The 11711-nt window shown below is 48.4% G+C and overlaps 3 protein-coding genes across 5 annotated transcripts; 2 read left to right on the top strand and 1 right to left on the bottom strand.

Annotated features, from left to right (window-relative positions):
* The first annotated feature begins 1876 nt into the window (after positions 1 to 1876).
* On the top strand, positions 1877 to 5020 carry PPTG_08391 (hypothetical protein). The gene has a single exon (XM_008902470.1). It carries the CDS (start codon positions 2333 to 2335, stop codon positions 4868 to 4870), a length of 2538 nt encoding a protein of 845 aa, XP_008900718.1. The 5' UTR covers positions 1877 to 2332; the 3' UTR covers positions 4871 to 5020.
* A 942-nt stretch (positions 5021 to 5962) lies between these two features.
* Positions 5963 to 11504, top strand: PPTG_08389 (hypothetical protein). 3 transcript variants are annotated; one of them, XM_008902468.1, is made up of 4 exons: positions 6015 to 9096; positions 9180 to 9247; positions 9320 to 10503; positions 10569 to 11434. In XM_008902468.1, exon 1 carries the CDS (start codon positions 6038 to 6040, stop codon positions 8435 to 8437), a length of 2400 nt encoding a protein of 799 aa, XP_008900716.1. In that variant the 5' UTR covers positions 6015 to 6037; the 3' UTR covers positions 8438 to 9096; positions 9180 to 9247; positions 9320 to 10503; positions 10569 to 11434. The 3 variants fall into 3 exon arrangements, with proteins under 3 accessions (XP_008900714.1, XP_008900716.1, XP_008900715.1); XM_008902467.1 differs by having other exon boundaries at positions 6015 to 9247; XM_008902466.1 differs by having other exon boundaries at positions 5963 to 9096; positions 9180 to 11504.
* PPTG_08390 (hypothetical protein) lies at positions 8469 to 11127 on the bottom strand (the record flags this gene model as incomplete). The annotated part of the gene is made up of 1 exon (XM_008902469.1): positions 8469 to 11127. The coding sequence occupies one exon, from the start codon at positions 11125 to 11127 to the stop codon at positions 8503 to 8505; it is 2625 nt and encodes an 874-aa protein (XP_008900717.1). The 3' UTR covers positions 8469 to 8502.
* Positions 11505 to 11711: the final 207 nt, after the last annotated feature.

The raw sequence follows: 11711 nt of genomic DNA, 5'->3' as shown, positions 1-11711 counted from the left end.
ACATCTGGTTGCACGAACTGATTTCCCGTTAATGATTTTTTTTAAAGAGGTTAGTGATGGGTACACACTTCTATTAATAACCTCAAACCGTTACAGTGTGTACAGATAATGCTCTTTGTAGTGATACCGAAGGGAAGCCACATTTTATTACTATCCGAAGGAATCACTATCTAGAGCTGTACAAGGCAGCCGTCGACTTTATGGCTACACTGCTGACTGCAAGGTCGATTATAGTGGATGACCATACTCTTTCTTCATACGGGTCTGCCGCATCAAGCAATTAGAGGTTTCAGACTCTGCAGAGCGCGTTCCGAGGGAAGTTGGATCGCCAGCGGGGCCAAACCAAGCAAATAGAGAGCTGTAGTTTCCGGGGCTATTTGACGTTACGCAGCTAGGGTTATGAAGTGTTGCTCCAAAAATAAAACTCCTTGGAGTAACAGACCACCTCATAACTGCACTGGAGTTAAGTTTTGGGAGCATCCAAAAATATCCGAAAGGAAATCCATGATTAGCTTATCCGATATTCCTAACTCCACTACAGTTCTCTAGTGCGTTAGACTACTTCGGATGTAGATTTACCAAACGCGCAGTATCAATGATTAACTACCTCAGGATAGTAGTAGTCGACAATTATTTATCACTAAGTACAATCTGGAGGTAGATGTAATTTTGACTTGGGCTTCTAAGCTGACGGTCAGCCGGATACCTCTCAAACCTCCTTAACTAGAGGGAAGCACTATTTGGGATATCACTCCAAAGAGGATTGTCTGTACTGTACGTTATGGTTGTCGTTGTTACTGGCGGGAAAATGACTAAAAACGGTGCAATTTCGTATACTACATGCTGGAGTCCTTATGCTGTGTGTGTGTGTGTGTTTTTTTTTTTTTACAGATTCTGGTACACCGATCGAGTCAGTTGCAAAAAGGAAGGACTTCGTGGTCGAGACGGACCATCCGACCATCGCAGATTAAGCTCACGGGCATCTTCGACATCTCAGAGTATCCCAACGTTTCCTCCTGGATGACGATCATGAAGAAACCACTGCACAACGATGAGACACACGCCAGCTTTTCTGGCAGCAGACCAAGACGCGTTTCTATCATGTATCGTAAAAGTGCATCTAGAGAGGAATTTAGAGAATCTCTCTCCTCCTGACCACTCCGTTCAACTTTTCCATCTACAGGAAGCGCTCCAGCAAATTTTCAGGATCTGTCGTTGCTTTTAGATATAACCATCGATGCAAGAAGCATTTTCTCTTCTCCATGCTTAGTATGAGTGTTACATGTGCATGTATCATCGCGAGTTATTTCGAGTGCATTAAATGCCGCTTTCGCGAGGAGCAGCCCAAGGTGATGCCACCAGGTGCAGTGGGTAAGGGTGAGTTTGCACACTATAATGGCAGACTCTAGTAACAATACGCCTCGTTGCTCTGGAAGGTAGTGCGATGTGACGTGTCGTGAAAGGACTGCGTAGTGGAGTTGGCAAATGTCTGCAGGCTTCTGCTTTATCACGTTTCAGAAGAAAAAAAATAGTCGCGAGGAAGGACCATCAGCCTCTGTGTGTGTACCAGCGATCGGTAGCATGGACTGCATTTATCGCACTCGAATTACAATGAAATATCAATGTCAGGCTTTCAAGTTGTGACCTTGTCCGATTTAACAGCTTTATTTACCTTGAAGTTCACCTGATAATTCGGATTCTACAGCTTGCTTCGATTACTTTGAACAAGCTTGTATGTATTAATATTTGTTCCCATGACAGTATATTGCTGTTGGCACGCCTGTTTAGGCAATACTTGCACACCGTCAAAATATCCAAACTATTGCTGCACACCGACTGAGTCATTTATAAAAAAAAACACCGGCTTCGTCATTTTCCCGTTACTGGCGCCAAAAAAACGTAATGGATTCTTTATTTTTTTGTTTCCTGTTCGTGAAGGCGATCGATGCGACGAAAAGGATCGATGTGACTAAGGTGACGAGCACGCGGTCTATTCCGCGTCGTCGGCGCGATGAAACTCCTTTCTGGTACGTCGGCATTAGCTATTGAGTCTCATTCATTGAGTCAGGCCCGATGCCACGATCGGTGTACGAAGAACGCGCTCTTGATTGAATTTGGTCAGCGGTCAGAGCTGCGTCTTTGATACAGAGAGAGCACTTCATGTAGCACCAAAAGAAACGTCATACGTTCTGCACTTTAAGCTTCGATAACCGTCCATTAAAAGATGTGCTCCGAGAAATTGGAGTTTTGGAATGATCTCACGACGGTGGACCCCAGAGCTTGAGAGATTAATAAATGAGACGGCCATTCACAGATTAATTTGCGCTCAACGATGCAGACCGAGATGGTAGTTCTTGAAGAAAGCCGGTCGTCGTCCAGGGGTGAGATTTTACTGCCCTCGCTTTGGTCCATTGAATGGTTCCAGCAATTATGGACTCGTGCTTGGCTCGGGTGGGCTTTCGTTTACGCATCGGTGCTGTTGTTTTGCTTCGTTTCTCGCTGTGTGGCGCTCACTGCGCTGATCAAGATGTACGGGACTGGCAAGGACTGCACGTTTTCCGCGAAGACCGCGGCGCTTTGCGTCGGTATCTTGGAAGATTTCGTCTGCGCTACATATTTCGCTTGTGTGATTTGGCTTATTGACATTTTGTTGCAAAAGTTTGCTCGGTATGTTGATAGTATTGAAGCTTCAACAAGCAACAAGCTGAAAAGTATCATGTTGAAGATCTTTGTCTTCGCAAGCTCTTGGATGTTATTCGTAGCTGCAGTTGGACCCGTAGCTGCTGATTTACTTCTCGTGCGTCTAAGGGAAGTTCGCTTCACGTTTCAAGTGATTTCGAGCGACGAGAACTCGGTTATTGATGGAATGACCAGCAAAGAGATGAAGGACGTGTGCATGACAGTGACGACTACTGCTATTGTAGCAGCTCTCTTTGCTATTCTGCGTACGTTTACATCCTGGCCGAAGCTCTCCCGGTGGAATCCGATCCATGCTATCGTTACCTTAGTGAACAGGAGAAAAGAACAGCGATTCCAATCAGTGTCGACAAAATCTAGCAGCGGAGGTGCAGAATATGATGATAACGAGGAAATCATGCTGGAGCTCGATGAATCCGGTAAAAACTCTGGTATCAGCACGCCTAGCAATCTGAGCTTCTGTGCTTTGGCAACGGATGCTCCGTACCCAAGTTCCAAGCACCAAGAAAGCAAGGATGTGCTATATCGGCGTGGTATTCAGATTTCTGTTGTTTTCGTCGCCCTAATTCTGATACCCTTCCTAGTAATCGCTATAGTTAGCGCATGCTCGTCGATCGTCGCTAAATCCGCTCTAAACGCAACTCTAAATGAGCTTTTTGGTCACGCTCTGGGTGATACTTCCCAGAGCTTATCGATTGAGACTGACGGAAGCACTGCATGGGTGGAGACGTATATTCACTCAACTACCGAAAACTACACGCTCTTCCACGACGACTCGCTCTACCGACGAACTACCGGCTTTAAGGGGGAGCTAGCTTTCGATGTCGATGTCACCGCCGATAACCCACCTAACGTTCTCGTCATCGTAGTGGAGTCGTTCCGGTACCACGATTCCCGCTACCTCGTCGGTGATGACGATCCATCCAATCTTTTCAAGGGATCAAATACTACTATAACCCCGAATTTTGACAAATGGGCGAAACGAGGCGTAGCATTCACCAATTTTTGGTCGAGTTGGCGCACAAGCCGCTCAGTGGAGAGCCTTCTGTTCGCACAACTTCCCTACGATGACGTTGAGGACTCTGGGATGACGGGAGGAAAAACGAATGTGGAACTTGCTGGTCTCCCGCAGCTTTTCAAGGCTAAAGGGTACGAACCATTCTTCACTACGGGTTGTCAAACTGAATACGATGACTGGAATTCGTTTCTTCCATCCCATGGATTCGATACCGTTTGGAGTCGCGATGAGATGATGAAAATCGCTGAACATGATTTGAATATTTCGTCTGATGATTGGTACGGTGACGCACACCGAGGTCTTTATTGGGGTGTTCACGACGATTTGAGTTTTCAGATTCTAGGAGATCTACTCATTAATAAGACTCAAGAGCAGAGTGAGCGTGCGGCTCGAGGCGAGGCAAAAAAGCCTCTGTTTCTTACGCACTACACTATATCGAGTCACATCCCGTTCCAAGAGCGACCACAATGGTATGCAGAAGCTGAAAAACCTGACTTTTCTGCACTTTACGACGGTGAGGAATACACCTACCTTGTCAAAGATTACCTCGAGATGCGGTATTTTACGGACATGGAACTTGGGAAATTTATGGATCGTATGGCGGAAGAAGGTATTCTCAACGATACCATCGTTATTATCTCTGGGGATCATGGTCAAGCACCAGAATACGGCTACGACAAACCAGAAGTGCGTGCTTTATCAGCCACTCGAGTTGCCGGAGCTCTTATCGCAGAGGGAAGACTCGGAGAATTCGTTGGATTAAAATTTGACGACGCCGCAGAGCAATACGATATCCTAAATACTCTGGCTGACATTACTGGTATACCAGAGGAAGGATTCCTGCAAGATGGCGTTGGACGTTCACTCAAGCGTAAAGTGGAATTCGGGGAGCGAGTCGTGTTCAGCAACAACCCGAGCCATAAACTGTCGGTTGTACGCGGCAACAAACGTCTGCAGTACGACCGGCATTCGAATGAGGTTTTGCTTCATGACACGCACACAGACCACGACATGAAGAAAGATCAGTTTCCAACTCTGAACAGTGACGAGCAAGATAAATGGTTCACTTGGAGGAAGAATGGTCGCTGGCTGAACTCATATTACACCACCCGATGGGATAACAAGTGCTTGCTAGCAGGTGAATGCAGTGCCTAAGAGTATTTTGTGCTAAGGAGATCAAAATGTACTTTGCGTTGTATGTGAACCTTTGTACACGACAGTACGACTTTCTGCCACTTGTATTAATAAAAGCTATGGTTCCGATATAGTGTAAATCAAGAGCGCCATAGCTTGTTGTCATCTGGATATCCACGCTTTCATCGATGGTGTCGGAAATAATCAATGGATGATTTGGCATCGAAAATCCAGGACAGCTTGGATGTAACAAGCGTTGCAACAAAACGCTACAAAAATGGTCGCCGTTATTCCACGGCTGATACAGATTCATGCGTTTGATGATGGCACAGAGCCTCTGTGACAGAGGGTTATTCCAGCAGCGTCCAATAATCACAGCTATAGTTGCACATGTTAGCCATTGACCTGTCTTGACAGGTGTCAAGCTGTCAAGCATGATGATCAAATTGTTATTTCCGGCTATAGGATTTTTAATTTTAATAGTAGTAATAATGTGTGTGGCATTCACGTACTTGTGTAGTTTCTTGATCACCAGTTGCATACCTATGCTTATAATATCCACGTCTGCGACTCTCCTACCCAACGGTCTTTACTCTACCGTAACGCACCCGAGTCCTCCTTCAGCCCCGTACAGCACATACACGAAGACGCAGCTCCGAAACGTCTCCTTTACGCTGTTCACACTACGTTATTCTAAGCATCGTTAGCATCGTTTAATAATTTCTCGAAAAGGGTGGTGATGCAACACTCGCTGATCCACAATACTCCCAGCCGCTCGGTAAGCGAGCGTAAATCATTGTTTACAGCACGCACGAATGATGGGAGGGAGTTCGCTAAAAACGCAAAACGGCAACAAACTAAATCCCAGCAAAGTATCGGCACGGCAGTTTGTGTTCCCATCAACTACATCTCTTGGACGTACATGTAGTTATGCTCGCTCATAACTTATGAGCGAGCCCTGGATAATGATGAACCCATTGCGTCACGGTGTCCTCCCGTCTCATGATCATGACTGGGACACGCATCCTTCAACGAAGCGAAATAGTCGGCTGTCTGAAATAGGGTGATTACACGTGAACTAGACGCATACAAATATCCAGTTATTTTTATTCCGAACAGCAAACGTACCCACGACCCTCTTCCAAATCCGCCAACAGTCTCTAAATTGCTCCACGTGACGTAGGCCCGATGTCTCGCGCCCCTAATTGTGCCGGATGGGCCTTCGTGTACGGCACGACGCTGCTCTTCTTCAGCGTCTACCGCGTCTTGACACTGCGCAGCCTCATCACCATGTACGGTACTGAAAAGGACGTGACGCTGGACGTGCAAGTGGGCGCTGTGGTGCTCGGCGCACTGCAAGACCTCGTGTGTGCCACATACTTGTCTGCTGCTCTGTGGGGCGTCGACCACTGGCTCAAGCAGCAACCGACTGAAGCTGAAGACGAAGACGAAGGCGTCCAGAAACCACGAGACCTTCGACTGCGCAGAGCGCGGCAAAAAGCGAGCGTCGTGAGGTTCGCAGCGTCTTTCCTGCTATTTGCACTCATGTCGGTGCCCTTTGTGGCCGATTTACTGCTCGTACGCATCCGAGACATGAGATTCAACTTCGATTTAGTGAAGATGGCCATCCACGAGTCGAATAACGCCAGTGCCGCGGAGATTTCGAGTGCTGAGATCAGTCAAGCTTATATCAGTGCAGCTATGGCCGTCGCTACTGCTACCGTCTTCGCTGTAGTCAGAGCTCGCAACAACTGGGCTGATTTAACCAGGTGGAGTCCTACAAAGCAGGTTATTCAGGTAGTTGCTAGGAGACTCAAGAGAGTTGAGAAACTGGAGGAGGAAGAAACGACGGGATTTTTGGGTAAAAATGTGCTTAGTGAGAAGCCCGACGAGGTCTCAGTGACTATACTGGACGACAAGACCGAGGAAAAAGGCGTAAAGTGGTGTGGAGGACGTGTGAGAGCTATTGTGGTCGTGGTGGCTCTGGTATTGCTGCCTGCTGTGGTGCTGGCGTTGAGTCAGGCGTGCTCGGCGTTGGTGGCGTACGCGGCACTGAACGCGACGTTGAATGAGCTCTTCATGCACGCGCTATTTGTCTCGTCACAGGGTTTTTTGCCTTTAGTAGCAAACGGTAGTATATTAGCTGAGACGTACATCCATACTGATACCGAGGACTATGAACTGTTTCAAGAGGACTCGCTGTATCGACGCACTACCGGATTCCATGGAGATCTCGCATTCGACGTCAAAGTGGAGAACGAAAACCCGCCGAACGTGTTACTTGTAGTGGTGGAATCGTTTCGCTTCCATGATTCCCACTACCTGGTTGGAGACGAAGACCCGTCAAACCTGTTCAGAGGCAGCAATATCACAGTCACGCCCAATTTTGACAAGTGGGCCAAGCGTGGCGTAGCGTTCAGTAACATGTGGTCCAGTTGGAGAACTAGCCGATCTGTGGAGAGTTTACTGCTCGCGCAGGTTCCTTACGACAGCGTGGCGGATTCCGGGATGACGGGAGGCAAGAAAAATTACCAACTGGATGGATTACCGCAGTTCTTTAAGGCTAAAGGTTACGAGCCCTTCTTCACGACTGGCTGTAAGACTGACTATGACGACTGGGACACGTTTTTGCCTTCCCATGGCTACGATACTGTGTGGGGACGGGATGAAATGATCAAGTTAGCGGAGAGTGATCTAGGAATCACACCCGATCAGTGGTTTGGTAAGGAACATCGCGAACTCTACTGGGGTGTACACGACGATATCAGCTACCAGATTCTAGGCGATCTCATGGTCAACAAGACCAAGGAACAAAGTGATCGTATGGCTAAAGGAGAAGCGAAAAAGCCGCTTTTTCTAACGCATTACACGATTTCGAGTCACGTATCGTACGAGGAACGCCCCACGTGGTACGCTGAAGCAGAGAAACCGGACTTTTCGCCGCTCTATGACGGCGTAGAGTACGCAGGCAGCATCAAGAATTACGTGGAGATGCGTTATTTCTCGGACATGGAGTTTGGCAAGTTTATGGACCGGATGTCTGCTGCAGGGATCCTCAACGACACCATCGTTGTTGTCGTGGGGGACCACGGACAAGCTCCAGAAGCTGGGAACTACATCCCGGAGGCACGAGATGTGTCTGTTCATCATGTTGCGGGCGCGTTGGTAGCTGAAGGGCGACTGGGAGACGCCGTGGGACTGAAGATTGAGGACGCGACCGAGCAATACGACATCCTAAACACTCTCGCTGATATTGTAGGTGTTCCGGAAGAGGGATTTTTGCAAGATGGAGTGGGTCGCTCCCTTAAGCGTCAAGTAAAGTTTGGAGACAGAGTGGTGTACAGCAACAATCCCAGTCGGAAGATGTCAATTATTCGAGGAACGGAGCGTCTTCGTTACGACCGTGCAGCGAGATCTGTGCTGTTACATGACGCGAAGGCTGATCATGACATGCACTTGGATCTGTTTCCTGACCTCACACTGGATCAGCAGAACGAGTGGCTAAAGTGGCGAGATCATGGCCGCCAACTTAGCGAATATTACGTCAAGCGGTGGGACAAGAGGTGCTTGTTTGAAGCAAAATGCTAAGACATTAAACTATTGATTTGCCAAGTGCAGCCCAGACGTATAATGCACCGGTACCATTAACCTTTTCAGCACAGCAGACACTTGTCCTCCCAGCGTTTCTTATAATACGCAGTGACTGCCCGTCCCTTATCGCGCCAGTATCGCCAGTCGTTCTTCTTTTCGGTTGAGAGAGCAGGGAACAAGTCGGTTTTCATGTCGTGATCGGTCAAAGAATTGTGGAGAAGTACAGAGTCCGTGCTTCGATCATAACGCAGACGTTCATGACCGCGAACGACCGAGTTTTTGACTGCCGGGTTGTTGCTGTACACTACGCGTCCCCCAAAGGTGACATTGCGTTTGAGAGACCGACCAATACCGTCTTGCTCGAATCCGTCTACTGGTACACCCGTGATATCTGCTAGAGTGTTGAGCATGTCGTACTGCTCAGCAGCGTCTTCGATCTTGAGTCCAACGTAGTCACCGAGTCTTCCTTCAGCGATGAGAGCACCAGCGACGTGCGTACAGGAAACATCACGTTTCTCTGGGGTGTCATTACCGAATTCCGGGGCTTGGCCATGATCTCCGACAATCAAAATGATGGTGTTGTTGAGTACACCTACAGTCTCCATGCGACCCAAGAATTTCCCGAGTTCCATGTCCGTAAAATACCGCATTTCTAGGTAGTTTTTGACGTTTTCAGCGTGTTTTTCGTTGACGTACAGGGCAGAGAAATTTGGCTTATCTGACTCGGCGTACCATGTAGGGCGAGCTTCATACTCTACGTGACTCGAAATGGTGTAGTGCGTGAGGAAAAGCGGCCTGCTCTCTACGGTTCGTTCTTGTGTCTTGTTGATGAGTAAATTACCCAAAATTTCAAAACTCACGTCGTCGTGCACTCCCCAGCGAAACTTTCGATGAGCTCTTCCTTCCCAATCCTCCGACGAAATACCCATATCGCTCTCTCCATACTTCATCATCTCGTCCTGATCCCATAGAGAATCAAAGCCATGAGCAGGAATGAACACGTCCCAGTCATCGTACGAAGTATCCGTCCCAGTCGTGAAAAAGGTCTCGTACCCTTTTTTCTTGAAAAATTGGGGCATCCCAGCGAGTTCGACATCCGCTCTACCTCCAAGCGTATCGGTTGTTTGTGTGGAGTCGTACGGGATCTGTGCGAATAACACACTTGCTAGTGATCGACTGGTCTTCCAACTGGACCAGAGATTGGAGAAGGCCACGCCACGCTTTGCCCATTTATCAAAATTTGGGACGACTGTACCATTCCAGCCTTTGAAAAGCTTAGACGGATCCTCCTCTCCGACCAAGTAGCGCGAGTCGTGGAACCGGAACGATTCCACTACGAGAACGACGACGTTGGGTGGATTAGTGTCGTCTACACTCACGTTGAATGCCAGATCTCCGTTGAATCCGGTGGTTAAGCGGTAGAGTGAATCATTAGCACGGTGCGAGTAGTTTTCGGTTGGGTGGATGTACACGGAGGCGTCCTCGATTGTGCCGTCAGCGACTAAAGGCACAAACCCGATTTCCGTCACTTTCAGCGCTCGTACGAACAATTCGTTGATTGTTGTATCCATTGCGACATTGGCTATGAGTGGGGAAGACGCTTGAGCGACCGCCAAAATGGCTACGGGAAGGAATACTAGCGCTACAAGAGCCACTAGAACCTCGACACTCAGTCGTAGCCAATCTACGCTGTGAAACCACAGCACGATGCGTTCACATAGCGTAGATCGCCCACTGACATCGCTATCTGAACGATCAGAAGCTTCGTTGCTGAGACTGTAGCTGCGATTTGGTGTGGTGGTGTGTACGTATTGAACTAATTTCCCATTCTCCAGTAACATTTCATTCACGTCGTCGTAGCTGTCGCTAGAAGACGAGGAATCGTGTTGTAGTTTCTCTTTGGGTGTCCAGAGTTCGTCGTCCTTTTTGAATCGCAAAGAGATTCTCCTCACGAGGTGTAGGACAGGATATGACGGGTTCCAGCGTGTAAGATCAGCCCATGACGTCCATGTGCGGACTGAAGCGAAGAACGCAGCAATCAAAGTGAGGATTGTGCCGGTGATGTACGCCTCGTTGTACTCGGAGTCAGAGATGGCTACACTACTGACCATGTCGCTCTCTGCGATAGCCATCGACACGATCTCGAAGGTGAAGCGCATACTGCGAAGACGGACCAGCATGGTATCTGCAACGAACGGAGCTGCAGTGGCCACGAACAGCAGCCACGAGGTCACGAACGTCACCACACGACGAATAATGCGTTGTCGCTTCCACTTGATGAACGTCTGGAGCGTCATACTGTCGGAAGAAGCGCCAAGTGTTTGGTTCAAGATGAAGTCGATGAACCACAGGACTGCGACGAGGTACGTGGCACAGATCAAGTCTTCCAGCATACCGAGACCCAATGCACCAAGCTGCACTCCCACCGTGTGATCCTGGTCAGTCCCGTACATCGCGATGAGCGCTGATAGTCCGACACAGCGGTCGATGAAGAAGAAGAACAGAACTGTGACGTAGACGAAAGCCCAGCCGAGCCACCGATGCGACCAGAACGTGGAGTACTGCACAGTCTGCAGCAGTTGGCGAGGCTTGAACCAACGAGACTTAAGGTCGTCACTTGTGTCCATGGCCGAGAACTTGTCTTCTCGCACCGAAGCTTCGATGCTCAGTGCAGCAGACGACACCATTGCAGGAGTCTGCGCTGGAGTCCCGAGAAGAATCGTGGTTGATAAGTGGCGGAAGAGCAGCAAATTGAAGACTGGCGACTGCGTTCTCGGCCTCAAACGGACGCGCGGACAGCAAGAGAAGGTAGATAAATGGAATTACGCTGTATTGCAGCGGATTTCGTGAGCAATGGCAGCCATGGATCGTGTGAATGTTCTTTTTACTGTGCTGTAGCCATTCCAGGATCGAGTCAGAACGGTATCCGGATGCATGTCAGATTATCCGGCCCACTTCAACTGTACCATTATTACGGTACTCATTGTGGACGCCAACGTTGACTCGACCAACGGCCTTTACAAAAACCAATTCTCAGACACACGAGGCCATGCCGAAAAGTGACCACGGGAAATAGCCGTAGCATGACAAATATGGTGAACGGTGAATTTTCCCTATTTTGCCTCTTTTTTTTTAGTAAGGGGTCAAGAATTACTTAACAATGTGAATTTTTCATGTATGGAACTGGGATTATTTTGTTGTTGTTGCATTAATCTACATGGATACTGCAGTGATACATAATGGTGTCATTGGCTGTCATTGGTGGAGATCG

The sequence above is a fragment of the Phytophthora parasitica genome (assembly GCF_000247585.1).
Source record: "Phytophthora parasitica INRA-310 unplaced genomic scaffold supercont2.14, whole genome shotgun sequence".
NCBI lineage: Eukaryota > Oomycota > Peronosporomycetes > Peronosporales > Peronosporaceae > Phytophthora > Phytophthora nicotianae.
This window is presented reverse-complemented; position numbering and strand designations above follow the sequence as displayed.